Genomic DNA, 26516 nt, shown 5'->3' on the forward strand with positions numbered 1-26516 from the left:
TCAACAGGTATGATTAAAAAGAAATTACCTGTGTAGGTTGGTAAGCTAGTTCAGCCAGTAAATTTACTTGCCACTAAGCTTGATGATCTAAGTTCAATCTCTGGTACTCACATGGTGGAAAGAGAGCACTGACTCCAACATGCATGCCATGGTGCATGTCCCTATCACCCTGTCATACATACGCAAAATAAATAAGAATATTTTTTAAAAATCTCCTTGCAACCTGAAAGATCATCAGTCAAGCATTTTACTAATTTATATAAATATGGCTAAAAAAATCTTAAAATACTTACTATGTTTTTCTGAGTAACCATATCCTGAAAAGAAAAAGAAACTATGAATATAAATTTTAAAGTCAATTCTTACAAGCCAATAGTATCCCCATATTAATGGGTTAATCATTTGGTTTACCTTCTGAAATTTTCAAATAGAATGAAACTCAACCTGCAAAATTAAGATGTGAAGGAAAACTGATCATAATTGGTTAGTTCTGCAAATACCAGGGTGGGGGGTATACTTATAAAATGCTCTCATATGTATTAGAGGCATATTTATTCATATTTAGTTTAAGATCTCACTTTGAGGTGCTTGGTGCCCTGGTTACTTGCCAGAGAAGACAGTAAGTAAAGCACCGGGCTATGCTTCAGTTTGAACCATTTCTTGAATGGACTAATACAAAGGCTTCAGGCCATGCTATACTCAGCCTTCTCACAGAAGAGTGTTGTTCAAAGTAGTCCTGACACCACACTAGAGCTTTCTGGGCATGTTCAAAGTATAAAAACAACAGTATTTGTTAACTTAGCATGATGACTATGCAGCACTTGATTGTAAGATTTTTACACTGAAACCTGACATTTGTTTAAAAAGAATACACAATTAAATGCCTTCCATATAAAATATTTATTATAAATTGTGACATTTCTGTTTTCAGGTAACATTTCAGTCTCCTGCTTTTTGTCTATAAATGGCTAGTCACTTCCATTTTAGGAAATAGTTGTACTGTTAAAAAATTCACAACCTCCACAACTGTAAAAAAACACAAAACTTATCTAGGTCATAGGGTTTTATTGAAGGCTTTGCTAAGACACAGTCGAGGAAAGATGTACACAATTAAGAAAATATATTCTAACTTCATATTTCTCAAAATATAAACAATCAAATTTTTCATATTTATAATTTCTAAAGATTTCTAAACACAATTTATTTAGTGAAGAGAAGTCCATATATACAGACCTATAATAATTAGATTGGTTTAAAGTCTTTGGAAACTTGTACAATGTAAATTATGCTGACAAAAGTTTCTTTTCTTGGTCATATGAATGATTTCTGCACAACACAATCCTGAGCTCTATTTACATAGTACATATTTAGGTAAAGGGTGTGTAAAATTTACTATATACAGGTTATACATCTGAAGCAGATAGCAGTTCTTGCAGGAAATATTCTCTAATCACTGTAGAAACCAGAAAAATCTGGTTTAATATTAAATCTCAAGAAATACAAACATTCAACTTTGGCATCAAATTGTATTGCTATATGCGCATGATTTTTAGTACTGAGGGAGCTGAACACTTAGGAATAATGTCTGTGAAGTCCAACTCTCTTAACCACTGGTTCTCATCCCTGGTTGTATATGTGGGAGGTTTAAAAGAAAAAAAACATTTCTGGGCCCCACCCTCAGAGACTGTGATATAACTGATCTGGGTGTGACCTGGGCCTTGGGGCATTTACTTTGGGTGATTTTAAAGGGCCAGTCAAGGTGGAGAGGTGCTGCTGTAAACAAACTAATATATTACTCTTAAAATGATTAGACCAGGATATCCCAGATACTGCTAAGATATTCAACACTATTAATAAAAGATGAAGTTCAGAATAATTCTGAATAGAAATTTACATTTTATTAATATAAACATTTTCAAAGTATTATACTAGCCAAGAAAGCTAGCATGAAGCTTTCAAAAACCACATTTTTGAAATTCTCAGTAATTACCGAGTTGTGCAGGAACATACAGGTTTCCACAGTTTAGCTTTGCTTTCAGATTAGAGAAAAATAAATGAAATACTGATTATGTTTATGCTAATTTTTTGCTCATTTTGGTAACCATCTTCATATGGTTACTTATGCAAATTGAGAACTAATTTTTATAATGTGTAGATTTGGTTCAAGCGGCCCATGAAGGGACTCAGAGCCTTGTGTTTACATCAATGGAAACTAACAGATTTTGCTTCTACTTCCTTAAGACTGAGTGCCTGCAAAAGTTCAATATAGCAAGGATGCTCACACGGCCACCAAGGAGTCTTCTGTGGAAGTTAGAAGGTGTGGTGTGAAGGAAAAAACTCTACAAGCAGTTCTCTAGTACATTTTTGAACCTCCAGTGCTAGAGGTTCTACTTCAACTGGACATAAATTAAGTATCCAAAGGAAGGTAAACAATGTTCCTTACCTTCAATGACAGAGCAGTGTCGGCATCAGTATCATAGTACAGAATTACGTTATTAGCCATGTCAAAACTCTCTCGGACTCCAAGATGGTAGAAAAGGGAAGGCTGTCTGGAGATATCACTCATGTCCACGATGGCAACATCTGGGATGAACAAGGAGACAAAAGTTGTGAGGGGGCTGAGGTGATCTGTGTACTTAATTCTTCTACTTGTTGCTGATCATCAAGAAGACTACAGTAATTTGTATTTCTACAATCATCTTTTTACATAAGGTAGAAGTGGGGAATGATTTAATTAGGATGACCTCCATAAACTGTAAAAGAAAAACAGTAAAAATTTTTAAGAAACAATGAAGAGACTTTTTATATATATATATATATATATATATATATATTTATGCATGAGTATATGTGTGTGTAAATATGTGCATGTACACACATTATATATACATACACACAACCAGATACACACACACACACACACACACACTTTTGAGACAGGGTCTCACTATGTAGCCCTGGATGGATGGCCTGGAACTCACAGAAGTAAGCTTGATTCTGTCTGCCAAGTGCTGGGATTAAAGGTATGTGACACTATACCTGTCTTGTTTTCCTTTTTTAAGTGCTGAGAATATGTTCTCACTTAGAGCTTGCTGTCAGATTTGCTTTCAGTGGTGGTTCTTATGAAATTAGATATTCAAAACCACATGTTGTGGAACATTTGTACACTGTGTGAAGATGTGCTGCTGTGAGTGATATAATAAAAAGCTGAATGACCAAGAGCTGAGCAGGAGAGTATAGGCGGGACTTCTGGCAGAGAGAGAAGAAGTCAGAGGGATGAATCTTGGTGCATAGGAGTTGCCAATGGGACACTGAACAAGTCAGACATACAGGATAGAGGACAGGTAACTGAGCCATGTGACAGAATGTAGATTAATAGGAAAAGGTTAATTAAGTTATAAGAGCTAGTTAGAAAAAAAGCCTAAGCAAAGGCCAAGCTTTCATAATTAATGACAAGTCCCTGGGTCATTATTTTCGGGCTGGCAGTTCAAGAAAGTCCAACAAGAAAGCTTGCTATAACTTGTACCTATTAATGAAAGATAATGCAATAAAACCCATGTGCTCAGCATTCAAGCACAAGTCAGACCTCCATATATCCCTCTGTTCTACCAAAGCAAACTGCCTGCTTTTATATGTGCACACTATAAGCTAAATGTCTGTATGCCCACAAAATTCATGTATTGAAATCGAACCCCTAATGTGACAGCATTTGGAGATGGTGCCTTTGGCAGGTGATGATGTCATCAGGGTTGAACACCTATGAATGAAATTAGTGTCCTCTTTTATGAGGCTCCAGAGAGTTAAGCTGTTCTTTCTACCCCATGAGGATACTTGGACAAATGCCAGCTGTCATCAGACATGGAATTTGCTGGTACCCAGCCTCCAGAATGGAGAGATAAATCTGTTATTTGTGGGCTACCTAGGCTCTAATATTTGGTTCCAGCAGCCTGAACAGACTATATACAGTATATTGTTTTGTTTTGTATATCTTTATATCTATTAATACTATCATAGTTGACACACTTTTTGACTTTCTAGTGTTTGATGTGATTCAACCAATTTGTCTCAGTCTAGTTCTTACATTTTTACTTCTGTATAAAATTCCAATTGCATGATGATTAAATCACAATTTCTTTACCCAGTCTACAGATGGAGATTTTAGTCAGTTTTTCTCTTTCCTATTTCAAGGTGTCACAATTAGCATTCCTATATCATGGCTACTGGTTCACCTTGGGCATAAAAATGCTCCCTGAAGTTACATCCTGTAGTAGAGATCTATTCATAGTAGAGGAGCAACTGGTTGCATCAACTGCCAGCATATTTAAAAGTGCCTCCTAGTACTGGTTGCCTTTTCAGAGCTTGTGATTTTCAGAGCGGGGGTGGGGGGTGGGGGTGGGGTGATGCAAAAGCTCCATATCTGGTGGGAGCTTCCTCGTCATGTGAGTAGAAAGACAAAAAAATGTGTTCAAACCTATGCTTGCAATGCTGTGGGTCACAGAAAGGCCATGAAAGTTCTGATGAAACATAACTAGAGCTCAAGGAAGGAGAAAACAAGGTGGCAGGTAAAGTCCTATCAGCTCCAAGCACCACTGGTTCTATCCTGAGACACTGAGAGCCCAAGGTCAAGTGTCCCTAAGCCCTGAGTGGGCCTTTGAGTCTCTTAAAAGTGTACTACCGCCTGCATGCCAGGCACTATACTCAACACCAGGAATACAAGTGTGAACAGGGCATAATCATTTTCCTCCAAAAGCTCTTAGAGTCCAGGGACTGCGGAGATAGCTCAGCTGGTAAAGTGCTTATTGTGACAACATGAGGACCTGAGATTGAACCCTAGAACTCACATAAGATGTTAGGAATGGTAGTGCATACTCCTCTAGGTAGAGATAAGTTGATATCTGGTTCACTGGCCAGCTAGCCTAGCCTAATCAGTAAACTCAAGGTCCTAGTGAAGACTCTGTCTCAAGAAACAAGGTCCATAGTTCCTGTGGAATGTCACCCAAGGTTGACCTCTGTCTTCCACATTCACATACATGCACAGGCACCTCCCCCCACAAATACAGAGAGAGAGAGAGAGAGAGAGAGAGAGAGAGAGAGAGAGAGAGAGAGAGAGAGAGAGAGAGAGAGAGAGAGGAGTGAGTAAGTACTAGGCAGGTGCCCGAAAGGAAGAGTTTCTGTGCTAAAGGCTAAATAAGTTGGGAGAAGCCCAGTGATAGATGTACCCCTTAGTAAGGTCCTCAGCCATACTTGGGCAGGAGTCAGTTAACAGAAACCTGGAGTAAGAAGTAATGTTATCTGCTACCTGGGAATTTGTAAGATTTATGAAACTAAACTGGAGTGTCAATGGAGGGTAAAATGGGAGGGAAGAGTGTTTAGAAGAAAAGAAAGTACAAAGGGCCAGAGGCAGGACTGGATGCAATGTTAATATGGGAGCCAGAACACCTTTGGAGACGAATCAGGAAGGGTTACTAGGTAACAGGTGGTAAAGGCATCCCATGGGGACTGGATTCTACCTTGAGGCAATGAGGAGCCTCTGGTAAGGTTTTTGAAAACCTTTTTATTATGGACACACGCAGGGTATAAGGAAATTCCAATGATCCTCATCTCACAAATTATAACCAGCTTCCTTTTATCTCTATTGCCACCCACCCCACCCCCTTTTATATTCTTTTGAGCAAATACTAGATGCTATATTATTTTCTCCCTAAAGATTTCAGGATGTATGTCTGAAAGATGAGAACTTGAAGAAAAAATAATACTATTAATGTCTCTTATGACTATTTTAAAATTATTTATTTTAAAATAGTCATAAGAGGTTTTAACACAGGAGTCTGTCATATTAAAATTTACCTAAGAGTTTATCGCTAATAAAAGGGCAAACGTCTATGCTGAGAAAATACTTTACAACTCAGTTGGGTTACTTTATCTCAAATGGATAATTCTGCTCCCTGCAGACATATGCACAGAGTAAAAAATTACAGGAGAGTATATTAGATATTCTGCCTACCTGATTTTCCCCTGGACTCTATTACTTATCAAAATTAAACTTAAATGCTTCATAGTGAGCTATTGTAAGTGGCAACAATGATGCTAATTCCTAGGCCACAATGACTATTAACACTAATTAGAGGAAGTAAAGGGAAGAAAAAGAAGAGTGTGGTGGGAAGAGACAGAGCATAGAGCTGAAAGATAGCAATCCTTAAGTTACACAGTTCATTTCTATAGGCAATCTTGAACTTGATAGAGTGGCCTTTTGCTAAGTGGGTTAAGTTTTCATTTGATAACACAAATTCTTTCCTTTCTGTCCCCTTTCAATAGTCTGCACTGGAATCTGGATACTGGCCTCACACCTCTAGAAAGGTGGCCTTCTGTGCCTTTACCCAGGTCTTGGACAGAGACTCTCCAGTACCAATTAAAACTATATAGGTGACTACCACTATTCAAGAAGGAATTCAGACACAGGAGACAGTGGCTGGAGGATTGCAAATTCTAGGTCAGCCTGAGCTACACAGTAAAACTGTCTCAATAATCACACCCTCTCCAAATTCTAAGCAATTCTGTGTTCAATAATAAAAGCATTTCAAATTTGAAAAAAAGAAATTGAAACAGGGTCTCACTATGTACACCAAACTAGCCTTGAACTCACAGAGATCTGCCTGCCTCTACCTGCCAAGTGCTGGGATGTGTCACTATGCTGGGCTTATCAAACTTGAATCTTTACCTGAGTGGCATTTGTAGTGGGTAGCTGTTCTAGCTATGACCTTGAAGCACCACCCCTAGTGAGGTATCAGGTAACTGTTACACCTGCCTATGACCTTGAAGTACATGCCCCTGGGGCATGGCCACAGGGTCCCTTAAGACCTGGGATGCAGGGTTGGGGATTTAGCTCAGTGGTAGAGCGCTTGCCTAGCAAGCGCAAGGCCCTGGGTTCGGTCCTCAGCTCCGGAGGGGGGAAAAAAAAGAAAGAAAGTTGAAAACCACTACTCTAAACTTGCTGGGCTGTGGTGGCACATGCCTTTAATCCCAGCACTTGGGAGGCAGAGATCTCTGTGAGTTCGAGGCCAGCCTGGGCTACCAAATGAGTTCCAGGAAAGGCGCAAAGCTACACAGAGAAACCCTGTCTCGAAAAACAAAAACAAACAAACAAACAAACCAAAAAAAAAAAACCTGGGATGCACATATGCACCTCCCTCTTTGCTCCCCTGTGGTTTTGGATGCTGGAGACAGACCAGGTGAAAGAACAGTGTGGGACTGTGCCTCAGCCTTCCAGGACCCTGCAATAATTCCTCTGTTCTGTATAGTGAGTTTTCCTTCTCTAATAAATTCTTTTGCCCTTTAAGCAGACTCTGTGGATTGCTAGCAATATCTTGACATTTGTCACTCAAGTGAATAGACTGAATTCACCTTGAGGATATGTACCTAGATAAGATTCGACTGGTTTGTTTTTGGAGCAACTATGACACTAATCTAGCATTAGATTTCTAAATGCCAATTCTGATATTACACTAAACTGCATTTTTTAAGAGTCCACCAATTCAAGTAATCTCAGCACTCAAGAGTCAAGAGGCAGGAGGATTGCTGTGAGTTCCAGATCAGCCTAGGTTACAATGTGTGACTGCGTTTCAAAACAAAAATGAACAAACAACAAAACCACAAACACCTAAGAAGAGGAGAAAAATGGAGAGAGAAAAAGAGACAATCCCTTCAGAGCATTACTTATCACAACATTCATATGCTTTGCCACATGGAAAGTCCCTCTAGACATCTCAGCTGAGTATCCCTGCAGAAGACAGGTAGGGAAAGGGCTGGCTTCACTTTGCAGGTGGGGGAAATGAAGCACAAAGCTATGAACGGACTCCCCATGGTCACTTAACTAGGGCACAACAAACCCACCTTTTCTGGCCCCTAGTCTTAGGCTGGCCAGTGCCTAGGTGAGGCTACTTTCCTGACTCACTTTCTAAAACTGAGCTAGCTACCTGGGATCAAGACAATTTATGTACCAGATTAAATCTTAGGTAAACAGATCACAGATTTAAAAGGAAGAGAGAAAACGCAGGTTTTCATTACCAAATGCATTCTGTGCACTTAGCAACCATTACCTTCCAGTTCCTTCCAGTTAGTTCCTAGTGATGCAGGCAAGCCCTTGGGTGGGGGGACTATATAGCATATCCCATTTTCCCTAGTCATGAGGCAGGCATGCACGCACACACTCCTACCTAGTGCAGTATAACTCTCTTTAGAAAGTGATTCCCCATCAGAGAATGAAAAAAGCCAAGGCTCCTGTTCAAACCTAAACTAACAGGATATTGTCTGAATTCATCATTGAAGTAAGTACCCTCAAGAATTTATCGATTATAATCATTCCAAAATGTGTTAATGTTAAGATGAAATATATAGGATTTTAATTCATTAAAACCCTTTAAATTCTTAAAACTTTTGATAAAACTTGCTGAAGATCAAGGCAGCCAAAATTCCAGCATAGACAGGGGAGGGGCTCTACCTGTCCTTTGTCCACCAGTTAAGACACTTCTGGCAATTGCTGGCTGCTTGGGAAGGGAGAGTTAATTTTCTCCAGGAATGCTGCCCCTGAGAGGCTACCCATGCTCTAGTAGATGGCCCTACACCCATGCACATACAGGCAAGTACTAAACAGACTCAGTGGGGTGTTTTTAAAGACAAAAAAAAGCAGATAAAGTGGGAAGAGAAAAGTAGTTGGGGGGGATAGCAGAGGAATTGTAGGGGAGGAAATAAGGGATGGATTTGATCCAAACACATTATATTCATGTGTAACATTGTCAGTTTAAAAAGACCATTTGATCAGTCTTAAACATAATTTTGTTTTAGTTTTTAAGAGACAGGGTCTCATGTAGCACAGGCTAGTCCTGAACTTGCTGTGTAGCAACAAATGATGTTGAACTCCCCACCCCCTTTCTCCACTCCCATAGGTGCTAAGATTATAGGAGTAAGTACATCACCATGCCTGACCTTTAAACATTTTTGTTAAATATTTTATAGGTAACAAACAAAACCATACTTTTTAGTGCAGTTTAAAAGCACTGAATTTACGCATCATGGCATTAGTTAATGGTATGATAGCAAATGATTTACCACAAAGTAATTGTGTGCTCATGCTGGCTCATGCCAGTCTTTAAATACACTCCAGGTTGTCTGTAAGCCTATCTTCTTCCCAGTAGAAAAATAAAATAAAAAATGATTGTAAATAAGAGGGTTTTTTTCCCCTCTAAACAAAGAGCTAGAGTTCAGAATAAGTTTCCTGCCACAGACATTTAAAAATCTACTTGGACATATGGTAATGCTGGTCCCCTTAAAACTGCCTTAAAAACAAAAAGCTCACCTTTACTGAACAAAAGTCATGTCTACTGACTTCTACTATAATAAGATCTGTCTTTATCATTGTTCCTCATTTCCAACTTCAGGTCAGGCCAGTACTAAGAATGCTGTGAAGTGTCATTTAAAACTATTTTTCCAATATTGTAAGAAGCAGAAAGTGCTAACCCACCATTTCAGTGTCGAGAGGTCAGCACATCTTTACTGAGTGCTATCATCAGATGGGTTAACTTGCTTGGGGCGATTGAGATTTAATTAGGAGGAAGAAAGTTGAAGAGTAGGAACACATCAAGAAACTCCATCTTTTGCCTCCTAGTATTTATTTTTAAGACCAAAATAAATCATATATAAGTGAACTATGTGTGCCCAGCAAGGTGAACAGACTCATGGTGTCTAATTTCCTTTTACTCAGTGAAATATTTATAAGCACACAGCATGGCATGACTTAAGGCATTTTGTCTTTTGCACATGCATGTGCTTTTCCAACTAACAATGCAGAACAACAATGTGCCAAATTATACTTGAAGCTAGTCTGAAGTTTAAGTAGTGTCCATACCATCATTATCACTCATGCTATCACATTTCTACAGTCCCTACTCTGGCTTCCCTTGTACATACTGCATCAATGTTTTCCTCTTCACCACATAGTAGTGTCTTCTCAGATTTCTGCTGTTTTATTAAGAGGAAATTGGGGGGGGGGCTTATTTCTTAGAAGGGTTTTCTAAGTACAATCTCTTCATTCAAGAAGTGTGTTGCATCACTTTTGAGATACATGATATTTTAGAGCAGAGCTGGGTTTGATGTACTATTGCCGCATGCCACCAACCATGAAAAGGTACAGGAAGCTCTTTTTTTTACAATGACAAAATCATAGGAAACAGGTCCTAGATTGATGATGTTCTTCTCTATTTGTCTCACTGAAGTGTCAGTCAATAGAAAAGGACTCGAGGATTTTACATCTACCTCCTCAACAATCATGCTGCTATCTTCTACTTAAGAAAATCAATTGTTCCTTCAAGGTCACTAAACATCAGGACTTTTTCATGACTGCTGATTTCACCTATTCTGAGCTTTATGTTTCCTCATTGGCATCTGTCCCCACAGCCTTTAAAGGCAACTGAATTCATTCGGTGCTGGCGACTCACTGCTGGATATGAAACTATCATTCTTTGGCCTTACCTCTTCTAGATTCATTGTATTTTCTCATCTCTGATTTCCACTGTACAATGCTTATTATTTGCATTGGCCATACGTCTATAAGTCATAGGCTTTACAAAGACTTAGCTGTATCTTAGTAACAAGCAGCATTCTAGACACAGAATTCTCATTCTCAGGAGATAGAACACATTTTTTAAAAAACCCACCTAACATGGTTTGAAATTTGGATCTTACAAAATCTAATGAAAATCCAACAGCCATTCTAAACTTAAAAATGGTAATTGCTCCCAGTTCATATAATGAATATTTGGAAGCCATGGTTTTATATATGATTTGACTGTATCCCTAAAGGTTCATGTGTTGGAATATTTTATATCCAGTGTGGTGGTATAAAGATAGGACCTTTAAGAGCTGGGTCCTAATATAAAGTGGCTAGGTTGCTGGGGTGACTGGCCTTAGAAAGGATTAATGTAATTCTCACTAGATTCCAGGTGGTTTTACAAGGTTAGTTGTTATTTGAGGGCTAACAGAAATAGCCAGAAATTAGACAATGGTGATGGTTACATAACTGTGAATATACTAAAACCTATTGAACTTTATACTTGAAATAAGTGCATTATATCCCAATAAAGTTGTCTAAAAACCTAGAATATTCGTAATGGCAACACTATTCATGATTATCTCAGATAGAACCAACTCAAATGCTTCTTTATAACAGAAAATAAACTATGGCATCTACTTGCACTGAAATACTATAGCAGTGGTTCTCAACCTGTGGGTCAAAACCCCTTGGTGGCCAATTGGCCCTTTCACAGGGTCACCTAAGACCATCAGAAAACACATATTTACATTACGATTCATAACAGTAGCAGTTATGAATTACAGTTGTGAGGTAGCAACAAAAATCATTTTATGGTGGAGGGTCACCACAACATGAGGAACTGTATTAAAGGGACATAGTATTAGGAAGGATGAGAACCACTGTACTATAGAGAAATCGCAAGGAATAGCTATGGCCACAGTGATGTCATACAGGTAGCCTACAAACAGGAACAGTAAACAAAAGGAGCCAGACATGTAAAGGTACAAACTAAAATTATATTTATAAAAGTACAAACTAAAATTATATTTATAAAAAAGGACAAAATCAGGCAAAACTTATCTACCTTTTCTATATATGCTGTATCTCAATTAAAAAGGAACAGAAAGAGCACCCTCAAAGCCGGATTTTGTGTCTTTTTCTTATGCACAGAACAAACAATGGAGTGAAGGTGCAGCCTTTAGTTATCAAAACTCAGGAATCTTTTCACAAAAACTGCAGGATACCATACTTCATGACAACTTTTTAAGAGATTTAGATCCAAATCTTGATTGCACCAAGCAATACACTATCTACCAAAGCAGTGGAGGAGTTGGAGAGGAATGGTACCGAGATAACTGATAGGACACAGCTGCTCAATTGAAGGCACTGAAATTTATTTGGAGACATTTATTTTAACAAGACTCAGATACATTCAGCCAACAGATAATAGAGTAGACTTTCAAATTCTGATGCATAAACCAGGCATTCAAAGGGTCAGTGGGCTACTATGATAGGATGGATGAATGTTGGTCTGTTTGGGCAGATTTTTCTTCAGAAGGCAGACAGGCCCTTAGCCTAAAGAACCTGGACTTGTGAGTCTTTGAAGGATGAGAAGAAAGGAAACACAAGAGTTCTGTTGGCAGCCTCCAAATGTTAGATTCATCTTAGGCCAAGACTAGCCTCTCTAAAGTTTTTAAGCCAAGGTGTCATGCTCAGAATGTCAATTTCATTTGAGATAACTCTGAGATGTAAAAGTGAAAGCTGCAAGCTTTCAGAAGAATACATGGACTACTATCTGCATAACTAAAACCTGAAAGGTGTTTTAGGCATGCAGGCATAAAAAGACATAAAAAGATATTCTAAATCAGACTGCATCATCAAAAGCACCAACAAATGGATGAATTAGCAAGCCATAACATGGGAGATGCTCACGGCTCTGACAAAGCACTTAAACACAAAATATGTAAAAAGAGCTGACAATTCAACAAGGGAACAACCATTAGATAGGTAAATGACTTCAGTGGATACCTCACAGAGAAAGGTGTTCATGTCACAAACATCACCTAGAAAAGTGTACGGCACCATTAATTATTAGGTAAGGCATACTAAATCCATCAACGAGAAACTGCTACATTCCTCACTAAAAAAGCCAAATTTTAAAAGAGCAACACTTCAAAGTATTGGTGCGGATATGAAAATGTCATGCATTCTTTCTGGGAATATAAAATAGTATAACCACTTTAGATAAAGGGTTCGAAGTCCCTTAACTAGCTGAAAATAAAGCTAATTTTTGAACTTAGCCATTTCACTCCTAGGTATTCCAAGAAGAGTGTGAAAACACTAGTCTACAAAAGACACAGAGATGTTTCTAGCAGCTTTCTTTGTAATAGCCTCAAACTGAAAGCAACCCAAATGTTCATGAACAGGAGAATGGTCTGAATATATTTGCTTGTGTGTGTTTATGCCTGCCCTTGTGCATATGGGAGCACATGCAGAGAGCAGAGGTTGATGTATCTTCCTCTACTGTTCTCAATCTTGAGACAGGGTCTTTCATTGAACTTGGAGTTTGAGCTCACCAATTGGCCAGACTTGCTGCCATCACACCTGGCAACTGTAGCATATTCTTTTTTGTGGGGGGTGGGGGTGGGGGGGGGGCAGGTTTCCAGACAGGGTTTCAAGACTGTGTAGCTTTAGAGCCTGTCTTGGAACGCATTCTGTAGACCAAACTGACCTCAAACTCAGAGAGATCCACCTGCCTCTGCCTCCCGAGTGCTGGGATTAAAGGCATGTGCCACCACTGCCTGGCCGCTGTAGCATAGTCTTATGAAGGAATAGTACTTAGCATTAAGAAAGAAAAAATTGCCATGTAATAATATGGGTGAATCTCAGAAACATCATGCTGAGTGAATGAAGCCACAAAAGATATATTATATGAATCTATTTATAGAAAACCCCAAGAAAGGTAGCTCAGCTCAACTGTGCTGGAAAATCAGTCATTCCTTGGCATCTAGAATGGAGTGAAGGGAAAGGGAAGTGGAGGAGACATGGGTGGGAAGACAGAATCTTCTGTATGGTGATAGAGTTTGAGTTACACAAAGGCTAGTCACTTTTCGTCTTGCACATGTAGCAAATATAGTAACAGTTTGGGTAGGGTATGGGTAAGGATGAGATAATACCAGAATGAGGGGTGGGGATTATAGCTCAGTGATATAACAGTTGCCTTGAAGGTGTAAGGCCCTAGGTTCAATCCTTGTTATCAAAGGAAAGTCAGGATGTTAATAATTACTGAAGCTTGGTTCTGTACATGCTTGAAATTTTCCATGATAAAAATAATTTAAGAATGAGAAAGGGCATCAGCTATGAAATGCCCCTTCTCTTTTCTCCCCTCTCTGAGTCCAATTCTGACTGCCCTCTAGGCTACCCTCTCACAGACTGTCCTCAAAGCCAGAATGAAATCTACTTCCAAGTCCTGCAACCCCCTCCCCCACCAACCACAAAATCAAGCCCCCCCACCACCAGGCATTTATGCCAAGTCTTGTCACACCCAATAGCCCAAACCCTGCCCAAAGTACCGGGAAACATGATTTTTTTCCAGCATACCCTGTATAAGTTTAGCTAGCCCTACTCCAACTGTACTATTTAACTAGGATTTGAATAGCACCTATCTCAAAGCCTGATACACAGAGGGCTTTAAATGTTTATGGCATATATACCAAAACTGTTTGGAAGTTGACTGCTGGGAATCAAAAACAATACATATTCCCTGGTAACAAATACTATATAGCCAGTAAAGCAATGGACCAGCTCACAAATCTATTTAGAATGCACTCAAGGTGAGCAGCCATGGTTCAGTTAAATTCTGCGGCTGCAATGTTTCTTTCCCCATGGCTAAGGGTTGAGGAGCATCCAGGCTTAATGCTGCGTGAGTAACAGGAACAGCAACATGGAAAGGAGGCAGCTCAGGAAAGGACCACCAGAGGCCTGGTCCATCAGAAACAGCTCATGTCTGGGCAGGGGCTCATGCAGTCGGGATCCTGGAGTGAATAAAAATATGGTGGCACATCAGGCCACTCTCTCCAACAGGGACAGAGTGAGCCAGGCAGCTTCAGGGTTACAAGCTCACCTTTAATCTCCTGCTATATTTATTTTTTAAAAAATCATATTTAAATAGTTGTGAATAACCAAAAAGAAAATTAGTATTGCTAGCATTCTATTTCCATTCTCTTGCCAAGGTTTCCAGTCTAGTGTATCCAGCATTAAGTTCTTTTGTTTTCCAGTATTCTGCCTTATGTATGCTAGGCAGGTGCTGTGCCACTAAGGCACATTCCCAGCCCCAGTGTGAGTTCTTTTAGATTTTTCCATCAGCCTGTAGCTTTCCTGCAGCTCCTCCAATCAACCTTTTACCAATGACACAAAAATCTAAGATACACGCACACACCCACATGGGACGACATAAAACAGTACAAGAACACAATCAAACCCAGCGTTGAGTTGCTATGAGAACAGAAGACAGGAAGTGCCTAATGTCACACCTCTATGGTTCCCCCCACAGGACACTTGGGGCAGTTCAATAGTTGCCCCTCCCTCACGACTCTTGTTCTAGAACGGCATTGTTAAGGAGACCTTCCACATGAGGAAAACATTCTATATCTTTGCCATCCCACGAATAGCAGCTAGCTACCCATACTCAGCACTTGAAATGGGGCTATTCTGACTCTACGGATCATATTTTACTACAATTAAACCAATTTAAATGTTAATGGCTACATGTAGCCAGAGGCTACTCAATCGAACATCGAACATCGCGGTTTTAGAGATGTTTACAAAACATTTGGTGGGAAAATGCCAAAGCTTGTGAGAGTGGTGACCAGGAAGCTAGGAGAGGGCAGGGACGTGGAGGTCATCTGTTTAATAAGAACTCCACTTACTGCAGGGGCACTGACCAAAATTATTTATTCACAACAAGGGCAAGGACAACCAAAGGAGATTCATAGTTTAGGCAAAAGCCAACAGGTGTGAACCCAGAATGAGCAAAGGTGATGCTCTGGGTGCTCAGGTTTCATGTCTGAGCTGTCAAAGGAACCTGGACAGCCAGTGACAATGTGCCACACAGGCATGTGAGCATACCCATCGGGCCAAGAAAAGCAGACACTGGACACAAATGTTTCAACTTGCTATCAGCAGGCAGGAGAGGAGAATTGTGCACAATGGCCCAAAGAACATTTTACTTTTTTTTTTAATTATGATTTTCTTTTTTCTTTCTTTTTTTATTATTAAGAAATGTTCTATTCACTTTACATACCAACCACAGATCCCCCCCTTCCCGGCCCCCTCCAGCCTTCAAAGAGTATGTTCAAACTCCATTTGGGAGCAGAGTGAATAAAAGTCGAGAAAATGAAGTAGTTCTAGGTGAAGTGGGCTCCTGAACAACTTCTCTGAAAAGATGTGGTGCTCAAGAGTATACTCAGCATGGCCAGAAATGTCAAAAGAGTGTGCTCAATGGGTCCAGCTGCCACTTGTTTGAACAAGCCTGACGCCCCACCTCTTTCCAGATGGGAGAGGGTTTGGCCATTTGCTGTGGGGGAAAAAAAAAAGCTACATCCGGGCTGCCTCCAGTAAACAAGGAGTTGAACTGATTGGCGTTTAGGGGGTAGGGGGTGCAAGGGTGGCTCAGTGGCAGAACTTGCCAACCATGCGAAAGTGCTGAGTTTTATATACACAACTAAGACATCTATCCTGCTATAACAACACACCGTGAACACTGTTTGAAAACAACTCCCAAAGTCTCTGCTCAAATGTGTTTAGGTGTAAGGTAGACACTGTTACTTCCATTTGACCAGTGGAGAAACTAAGGCACAAACATCCCCTAGCAATTACTGTGTCACACCCGGAGGCTTATGAATGCCATCCAGGTTCCACCAATTTCTCCCAAAGGTTAAGGAAGGAAAACAGGCAGGTAAGAATCCATTCTACACAGGAGGACACTGTTGTCAACTCAAAGCGGTGACTCGAAAGCTGGGATGGTTATGTCACACTCACTACAGTGAGCCTGGAACAGTGACTTAGTCTAGCAAGAGACTACATTATGAGATTAAAAAGTCACATAGTGGTAGGTTACACCCCGCTATAGGTATGTGAGTGTTTAAAAGAACATTAAGAAGAGTCACCACACACATGCATGTCAGGCAGTAATTGCCACTTTCTGGTTTTGGAATGGAATCACTTGGAAGAATTAAACACTCCCAAGGCCTCACAGTGGATGTCACTGGTTTGAGATGGACAAGGAGATTTTGTTTTGCTTGATTCAGGCAAGGTCTCACTTTGTAGCCTAGACTAGCCCCAAACTCCTTCTGTAGCAGAGTCTGGCCTTGAACTTGCAATCCTCCTGTCTCTGTCTCCTAAATTAATTACCTAATTTAACGAGTTCTAACAACAGCTCTCCCAGATGATTCTAATAAGTAGCTTGCATTGGGGACATGCCAGGAGAAAACAAAGTGGGGAACAGGTCCAACATCATCTTAGCTCGGTGGTCCTCAATCTTCCTAATGCTGCAGACCCTTTAATACAGTTCCTCATGGTGTGGTGACCCCCCAACCGTAAAATTATTTTCATTACTACTTCATAGCTGTAATTTTGCTACTGTTATGAGTCGGAATGTGAACATCTGCTATGTGACCCATAGGGGTCACGGACCCACAGGTTGAGAACCACTGTCTTAGGCCCTAGTGTGGATTGTTGGCTATTATAAAAAACAAGATGAAATGGATCTAAGTGCCTGTGGTCTCTAGTTATCTCTCCAAGGGCTCCTTACTTGTTTCTACCCTGTCGCAGGAGGGTAGAGATCTGTCCTAAGCATCCACGGCGAGGAGGATGGAAGTGGGGACTGCAGGAGAGGGCCAAGGAACAGAGTGGAGGGGTGGCAGGGCTTGCGAGAGGGCGAGGACAGTCGGAGGGAGGTGGGAACCAAGGGGGCGCCCGCCCTCACCCTGCGTCGTAGAAGGCATCGAGCACGGCTGTCTCCCCGAAGTCGAGCTCCCCGAAGGGTACGGAGGTGAGGTGGGCGCCCTCGGCTTCGCAGGCTCGAAGCAGGCACTTGAGCGCCCCGGCCTCGGGGCCCCCGGCCGCCGCCCCCTGGGAACTCTCGCTGCGCACGTATACAGCCCGCAGAGCCCGGCGCGGCCCGCCACGCCCGCCCTCAGCCTCGCAGCCCGCGGCGTCCACGCCCTCGGGCCCCCGCCAGCTCCGCCGCGCCCTCGGGCCCCAGCGGCCGGCTGCCCTGGGGCAAGTCCCCCTGCCTCCTCCAGCAGCACCTCCGCTGGGGCCGGCCCGCCGCCACCGCCGCCGCCGCCGCCGCCGCCGCCCTCCATGTGACTGGCCCGCGGGGCTGCTGGCTTCGAAGCTGAAGCGCTGTCCCCCGCGGCACCTGCCGCCGAGGAGACGGACGGACGGACGGCAGCTGGAAGGGACCCGGAGCGTGCCGAGAGCCCGAGGCGGCGGGCGGCCAGGTGACGACGACGGCTTCCTCAGCTGCCGGCAGAGCGGAGCTCAGGGCCGGCTTGCCCCGAGCGCCCTTTGAAAGCCCGCGAAGAAAGAGGCGGGGGCTCGGACGTCAGGACGGGTAGAGGGGGCGGCTGCCCAGAGGCACGGGGCAGGAACGGGAAGGGCGCCCCCTGCTGGCTCCCCCGCGCAGCACCCCCCAGCCCGGACGCTGGCCGAGCCAGGGATTGCAGGGGTTAGGTTGACTGGGTTTCTTGAGTACCCCCCTCTTCCTTCCCCCTAACTACTGTTAGAAGGTGCTTTCCTAGCTTTCTCCATGCCTTCTTCCTTACTTTCTTCCTCTCTCTTCCTTTCCCTCTTTCTTTCCTTTCATCCTTTTTTTTTCTTTATTCCCCTCCAAACAAGTTGAAGCTTTCATCCACAGTAGACATCCAAGGCACTAATTGAATATCGATATTCAATTCCCAACTGAATACAGATGTAGCTTTAACTCCACATCGGAATAAGCAGTGCTTCATTTGGCACTCTTCATTGCCAAGTACACAGCCTCCCTGGGCCCGGTCTTGCAGCCCTATTTGTCTTGACTTTTGTAGTGACCTTGACAAGGTATGGGGAAGATGCCAGCAACAAACCTTGTTTGCCTGGAAAATAGCCTCCCGTAGATGTGCACTGCCTGCCTGACCTCCGAAATACTAAGGCTCCAAAAGAGGTCTCCACTATGTCTTCGTCGCCTCACCATTTTAGCCTCCAGTATTAAATTATATTTAAACAATAGAATGCGCTACAAGCTGTCACGGGGAGCGCAGGCTGGCGTTTTTCTTAACAACAGATCCGAGATATAATTTACAAACCATCCAGGACAAAAGTGACAAAATGACTCGATAGATTTTTAGTATAGTCCCAGTCCTGTATCCATCACCACAATTTTAGGATACCTGAATCCTCCCCGAAGTCCCAGTGCCTATTAGAAATCACGTCATCCAACCCCCTGAAATATCTAGTCCCTAGCACACCGCCAGCCCTGGCTCTGTATTTGCCTGCTGGACATTTCATATACTAGATGGACTCACACAAAGTGTGAGAATGGGGTGTCGTTTGCCTTGAGTGTACTGCTAGGAGGAGGATTTCTGGGTTGCATGCTAAGTGTTTGTTTAACCTTCAAAGAAATTCACTGCTTTCCAAAGTGAAATTTCCATGTAGTGTACGAAGGTTCCATTTCCCCCATCCCCTCAGCAACAACACTTCTTATTACCTATCGTGCTTCATCACAGCTCCTAGTGGGCATGAACTAGTAACTCATTCTGACTGGGCTCTGCAATTCTGTCGGCTAAAGGGGGTCAGCATCTTGCTCTATACTTCTGTATCATTTGTGTAACTTCTTTTGGTGCATTATCTGTCTAGGTCATTTGCCCACTTTTGAATTATTTTGTTTTGTATGTGCATGCATGTGGAGACTAGAAGACCTCGGGTGCTATTTCTCAGGCACCATCTACACCATCCAATTTAGTTTTGAGACAGGGTCTCTATCTGGCCTGGAACTCACTAAAATAGGCTGGACTAACTGCCCAAATAGCCTGCCTGGCTCCACCTCACCCATGCTATGCCCCAATTCCTCCAAAAGACAGTAAAAAATGTCTGTAGAAATCCTTCCCCAGTCATAGCACTGGTAGAAATCAGGAGCATTCTGAGTAGCTACATGGTGGGCTCTGAGGAAATTTGTGACAACACTCAGACAGGACTCCGGAAAACTTTCAACACCTCTGTCCTAAGACTTTAAAAAAATATGGTGCTATACAAGGACACGTGTGTGCTTTGCAACCTTGCAATGCATAATAGTAGTAATTTTCCTAATGTGCTTGTTCATCTGAAATTACTCCAGTGACGGGCACAGGCTTTCAAAGGGCAAAGTCACCCATTTGAAACCTCTCGGCCAGTGTCTTGCTGTTGTCTTCACTACAATCTTCTCGAATTCCTCTCAGATCTCTCTGGGGCCTGGCTGATGGAGCAAAAAGCCCAGGAGTTGGGAATTATGACTCAAATAACATCTTTCTCTAAATACAAACCCTGCTGAGTAAAGAGCCTACCATTTACCCAGCTAACAAGCGACTTCCCTGAAGTTGGCACACACAACACACTATGGCATTGTTTTCAGCAATTTGCACACGTGAGTCTGGCCTCAATGTCCAAGGTTCTTCCAACTCCCTATAGCCCCTCCGAGGAGAAAATTGCAAAATGTTGTGTTGGTCTTGCCTGTTTAGTTGGACAGGTGTTTTTTGTTTTTTTTTCTTACTTGTGCCTTTCCCTTCACTAAAATCCATGTCCTGGAAACCTCTTTGCCTATTGCAGGAGCGTCATCAAATGTTCTTCCGGATATGGAGAAAAACTCTCCTCTTTGTACTTTCTCCCTGTGGATTTTAATGTAATCCTCTTCCCCTGGGCAGCTTTCTGAGTACGGCCCCCAGGAGGTCTCCTTTTTCAGATGATACCAGTCCCTTCCATTTCTCTAGGACATAATTTCCGGACCATTTTCCACCTTGATGATTTTCTTCTAGAAGTTTCCCTACTTGTCATTATTGCTATTTTTGTATGTATAAAAGATTTTTTTAAAAATTAAGCTTGATTTTGAGATAATTGCATATTCATATGTAGATATAGGAAAGCATATAGAGCTAGCTAGTATACCTTTGACCCAGTTTCGCCCAATAACAACTTGTTACACTAGTATTGCATTATCACAACCAGGATATTGACATTGCTGTAACGGAGATGGAAAAATAGCTCCATCACAAGGATGCATCCTGTTATCTTTTGGCAGCTACACCCATCTCAGGCTTCTTCACCCCAACTACTAACCACTGGGAACCACTAATCAGGTCTCCATTTCTATAATTTTGTCATTTCAGGAGTGTTATATAAGCTAATTATGATGACACATACTTTCCAGCCCTTGGGAGGTAGAGAACAGTAGATAAAGAGTTCAAGATCATCCTCAAGAAATAGTGAGTCTGCAGCCAACCTGGACTACATGAGAACCTCTTTTTTTTTTTAAAAAAAAATGTGATTTAAAGGGAATCATACAGTGTGTAAACTTATGGATTATTTTCCACTCAGCATGATTACCTTGGGATTCAACTAAGTTGTTGCATAAATCAGTAGTCCTTTTATATTGTATACATGTACCACCCATTCTTCAAACCAGATTCCATTTGAAGGATATATGAATTGTTTCCAGTTTGGAGCTATTATAAAGAAAGCTACTAGGAACATTCATTCACAAGTTTTTCTGTGAGCGTATGTGTGTGTGTGTGTGTGTGTGTGTGTGTGTGTGTGTGTGTGCACATGTTGTTGTTTTCAGAACTCCAAAGTTGTCTTCTGAGGGGCTATTTGACTTTACAGTTCCACTTACAATATGTGCATGATCTAGTTTTTCACAGCCTCAACAGCATTTCGTATTCTTATGCTTTTACAGCCATTCTGATAAGTCTATGATGATACATCAATGTAGGTTTTTCCTTTATTTTGTTATTTTACAGTTTTTCAAATTGTGATTAAAATCTAATTACATTCCCCATTCCATTTATTCCTTTCAGCCCCTCACATGCTCCCAAATCCCTCTCAAGTTGATAATCTCTTTTTATTTTATTGTTATATACACATATATGTATACAAATGAATAAACATAAATACAACCTGCTGAGTCTGTATGATACTGCTTGAGAGTGTATGATTTCAGGGCTGATCATTTTGTATTGGATAATCATTTAGGAGTCCGTCCCTGGGAAAGACCAATTCTCCATCTCTCAGTAGTATTTGATTGTAGTTCTTTGTCTAGGGGTAAGACCCTCATGAGATTTCACCCTTCAATGTTAGTACGTCTGTTGGTATTATAGTTGTTTATGTCCTGTTTAGGCAACCATACTGTTGAGGTATTATGGGTGTAGCTTCCCTGTCATTTTGAGAAGACACAAGCTCACAGCTGACTTCCTGGTCCTCTGGCTCTTAACAGTATTTTGCCTCCTCTTCCACAATGTTTACAAGAGTTGTGTTGTAGATGTATGTGTTGGGCCAGGCAACCCGTGATCAGTTGACCTCTGCATCTTTCTGTAATGGTCTCTGCTGCAAAGAGAAGCTTTTTTTTTTATGCTGGCTGAGAGATATCTTGTTGCAGTTTTGATTTGCATTTTCCTAATGGCTAAGGGTGCTGAGTATCTTTTGGTGTGCTTATTTGCTACCAGTATACCTTCTTTGGGAAATATTGGATTGCATTTTACTCTTTGAGTTTTGAATGTTCTTTATACATTCAAGGTCCTAGTCCTTTGATGAATGTGACATTGGCAAATATTTTCTCCAGATTTATAGTTTGTCTTTGCATCCTATAATAGGGTCTATCATAGAGCAAGAGTTTTTATTTTTGTTTTTTATTTAAAATCTTTTCATTTTACATACCAACCACAGTTTCCCCTCTCTCCCCTTCACCCATTTCCCCTGACCTCCCTCCCACCCCAACCTCACCACTCCTCAGAGAGGGTAAGGCCTCCCTTGGGGAGTCAACACAGGCTGGCATAAAAAGTTGAGGCAGGCCAGGTGGTGGTGGTGCACGCCTTTAATCCCAGCACTTGGGAGGCAGAGGCAGGTGGATCTTTGTGAGTTTGAGGCCAGGCTGGTTTACAGAGCAAGATCCAGGAAAGGCGCAAAGCTACACAGAGAAACCCTGTTTCGAAAAACAAACAAACAAGCAAACAAAAAAACAAAAAAAAAGTTGAGGCAGGACTAAGTCCCTCCCCACTGCATCAAGGCTGAGCAAGGTATCCCTCCATAGGGAATGGGCGCCAGAAAGCCAGTTCATGCACCCAGGATAAGTCCTGGTCCCACTGCCAGGGGCTCCCCAAACAGATCAAGCCACACAACTGTCATCCACATTCAGAGCTGCCTAGTTTGGTCCCACACAGGTTCCCCAGCTGTCAGTCCAGAGTCCGTGAGCTCCCATGATCTCGGGTCAGCTGTCTCTGTGGTTTCCCCATCATGATCTTGATCCCTCTTGCTCATATAATCCCTCCTCCCTCTCTTCAACTGAACTCCAGGAGCTCGGCCCAGTCATAGAGCAAGTGTTTAGTCTTGATGAGGGACTGCTGTGTAGCCGTCTCCTCTGAGACTGAAACAGTCATCTCCCAGGGAAGCTTCCGAAGACAGAAGGCAAACAACTCACAATAGCTTCCGGAACACCCTGAAGCTAACCAGATTCACGAGGACCTTCCCTTCCAAGAGTAAACAATAAAGGCTGCTCAGAGTCTCTCTCAAAGGAGAGAAGTTGTAAGCAAGACTCTGAGACCAGATCAGCAGTCTGGAAGAAGCAGAAACCAGCTAAGCTAACTGGAAGAGGTTTAGACCAACTGAGTCACTTGGAAAGGACATTCTCCATCTGTTGAGCTGCCTGTCGGCTGTGCAGTATGTTCCAGGTCCCCAGATTTTGTGAGCTGTCCCCCATGCTGGAGTAGGCTTTGGCGATGCAGCTGTCTTTGAGTCCTTTCTGCTCCTGTAACCCCTCACCCATGTTTCTGTGAGTATAAAACTCATTGGTTCACCAAGTTGGACTGTGATGCTATTGGTGCTTTGATCTGTTGTGGATTCCCTATCTGAGGGAAGGAGGAGGAGGAGTAGTAGTAGTAGTAGTAGTAGTAGTAGTAGTAGTAGTAGTAGTGTGTATTGTGTTCCCCAGGAAAAGTTTTGCCACACAACATAATTGGCACCCAAACAGGTACCTGACAGAACCAAAGATGAGTTTGGGAGGAATGAGTTCATGGGCCTGCCTACGGGTAGCAAGGCATCCAACTGAGGCTGAGAAACTGGGGGGAGAATATCCATGGAAGAAACTCCGATATAGTTGTCGATTCCTGTGTCATGGGTGTAATTCTGATACAGTTGTCCATTCCTGTGTCTGAAAGCAGTGGCACCGTTCTTACTGTGGGTAGTGAGGCATGCAACTAAGGCTGGGTCCTCAGGATTAGGAGTGTCTATGGGAGGAATTCCAGGATGATATTCTTGCTTGTATGGTATGGGGTGGCATGCCTAATGAAAGAGTGGGGTCCACCATGTGAATATGGAGATGCCCTGAACACAGTTCAAAATTTAGAGGAAACTGCAGTCTTTGAAATGAATACACAAGGGTCGAGATTGAAAGGCATCTGAGGCTGCTGACATGGCAGTCAAGCAGGAACTGGTTTGTGTAAATTGCAATGAGAAAGAGAAATGAGGCTAGCATTCTCCATGTTAGGTTCTGCTTCGGCAAATACATTAGATGAACAAACAGATGAGAGAGAGAGAGAGAGAGAGAGAGAGAGAGAGAGAGAGAGAGAGAGAGAGAAAGGGGGGAAGTGACAGAAGATATCCCTCAGGTCCAACCTTTAATAGAAAAAGAGAGAAAAATCTGTACTCCAACATGCAGATGCAGGGTTTCTGTACTAGAAACTAGGGTAATAAGGAAATACTCAGCACTTGAACAGCTACAATTATGGAGGACTTTTCAACAATTGATGAAAGAGCCTGTTATAGCCTGGCTTGTGAGGCTGTGTGACATGAGAACAGTTGGGATCAGACTGTTCTGTGGTGCAGGCAGAAAAACTGAGTACTATAACTAGCCATCCCTCCTCAAGGCAAAGGCTGCATAACCTGATATGGTGTGAGGGAAATCAGTCCCAGATGGACGGCTTATCAGAGCCATTAGGAACACTTAGTTATCTCTAGCTAAGGTCCCAATAAATGTCCAGGACAGAGGATCATAGAAGAGGGAACTAGGAAAAAGAGAGGCTGTGTTTGAACCCCAGTTCACTGGGCCAGATAGAATTATGTTCACAGATGAGTATTTAAAAAGTTGATCTAGCAAGGACCTCTGTTGTTGTTTTTTTCTACTCTTTTTTGTGGGGGGGGCTCTGCCCCCCAACTCCCACATAAATACACAGAGGCTTTTTCTTACTTATGAATGGCTGGCCTTAGCTTGGCTAATTTCTAGCCAGCTTTTCTTAACTAATCCTGTCTACCTTTTGCCTCTGGGCCTTTTCTTTTTCTTACTTCTGTATATCTTCCTTTCACTCTTACTCCATGGCTGGCTGTGTAGCCAGGCGGCTGGCCCCTGGGGTCCTCCTCTCCTCTTCTTCTTGTTGCTTTCTTCTCTTCCCAGATCTCTCCTTCTATATCTTCTCTCTGCCTGCCAGCTCCGCCTATCCTTTCTCCTGTCTTGCTATTGGCTGTTCAGCTCTTGGTTAGACCATCAGGTGTTTTAGGCAGGCAAAGTAACACAGCTTCACAGAGTTAAACAAATATAACATAAAAGACTGCAACACATCTTTGCATCATTAAGACAAACGCGCCAGAGCATAAACAAATGTAACATATCTTAAAATAATCTACAACAGACCTCAAGACTGGTATGGAGCCTTAGTGGCTTTGCTGAACCCTTTGGTGGAGCAAGGTCTTTATAAAGTAGGAAAGGCATTAGTAGATCTCAGTAAGTTAGACCAGCACGTAAAGAGAGTTTGTAAAGTGAGAGAGCAACCAAGGGGAGATGAGAAAAAAGTCTAGGAGAGAAAGAGGTTGGTCTGGATTACCCAAAGACAAATGTGGCACGATTTGTGTTGAGTAATTCCTAAAGAAAATTTGTGTTGAGCATTCCTAAAGAAAAAAATGATAGAAAGTCAAATTGTGTGCTAAGAAGCTTCTGGAAGGCTTTAAAACCTGAGGATCAATCTATGATGGAACAATACAAGTGAAGACAATCCAGCCTATTCCAGAGTTGAGTAATTATCCTGAGACTAAGGAGAGTACATTTCCCACCAGCAAATGGTGATGCTAGGGGTGGAGGTGGTTTGCCCAGACAGGAACTCCCCCAACAACCAGGTATAGTGAATGGAGAGGCAACCCAGAGCTTTTTGGACCCAAGGATTCAGGAGATGCAGCAGAGAAGAGCAGGGCTACATTCCCCCTTGGCCCTGGATAGGGCTGAGCAAATTAAGTCATGCCCACTGAGTTCATCAGGCATGGAGAAATATAAGGAGGCTCCATGGAAGAACTCCAGGATATGGAAACGAAGGGGCTCTGAGAGAATAACCAAAGACTGCAGGGAGTTAATTCAGTTAATGCCTCCCAGCCATGCTTTGTACCAAACCTTGATCTGCAGAGGAAGCAACTGATAGAAATGCATGGAACCCTTCCATGTTGAATTAGACCTTGCTAATGTTTGACTTTAAATTCTTCTCAGTTGTGAAGTTCTGGGGTCACCTGACAGTTGATGAGAACAGGTGACAACTGACTTTCAGAGTGCTTTACCAAGGTTATCTTTGTTATAGGATGGTGGTTCAGGCTGTTGCCTTGTCCCGGCGATCATCTGGGAAAGGTTTTCTCATATAGATGATATGATGCTGACCTCTGAGTGTTTTGCAGA

At 42.2% G+C, this 26516-nt stretch overlaps 1 protein-coding gene across 1 annotated transcript in view; it reads right to left on the reverse strand.

Annotated features, from left to right (window-relative positions):
- The window catches only part of Map3k15 (mitogen-activated protein kinase kinase kinase 15), a 131443-nt gene extending 113376 nt beyond the window's left edge, over positions 1-18067 (reverse strand). The window contains 5 exon segments of the mRNA XM_052725719.1: positions 294-317; positions 2444-2586; positions 17575-17818; positions 17820-17876; positions 17878-18067. Of these exon segments, the coding sequence (XP_052581679.1) occupies positions 294-317; positions 2444-2586; positions 17575-17818; positions 17820-17876; positions 17878-17952 (543 nt within the window). The 5' untranslated portion in view covers positions 17953-18067.
- Between the last annotated feature and the right edge of the window lie 8449 nt (positions 18068-26516).

This window comes from Peromyscus californicus, unplaced genomic scaffold (genome assembly GCF_007827085.1).
Source record: "Peromyscus californicus insignis strain IS unplaced genomic scaffold, ASM782708v3 Scaffold_10__1_contigs__length_136768540, whole genome shotgun sequence".
NCBI classification, from domain to species: domain Eukaryota; kingdom Metazoa; phylum Chordata; class Mammalia; order Rodentia; family Cricetidae; genus Peromyscus; species Peromyscus californicus.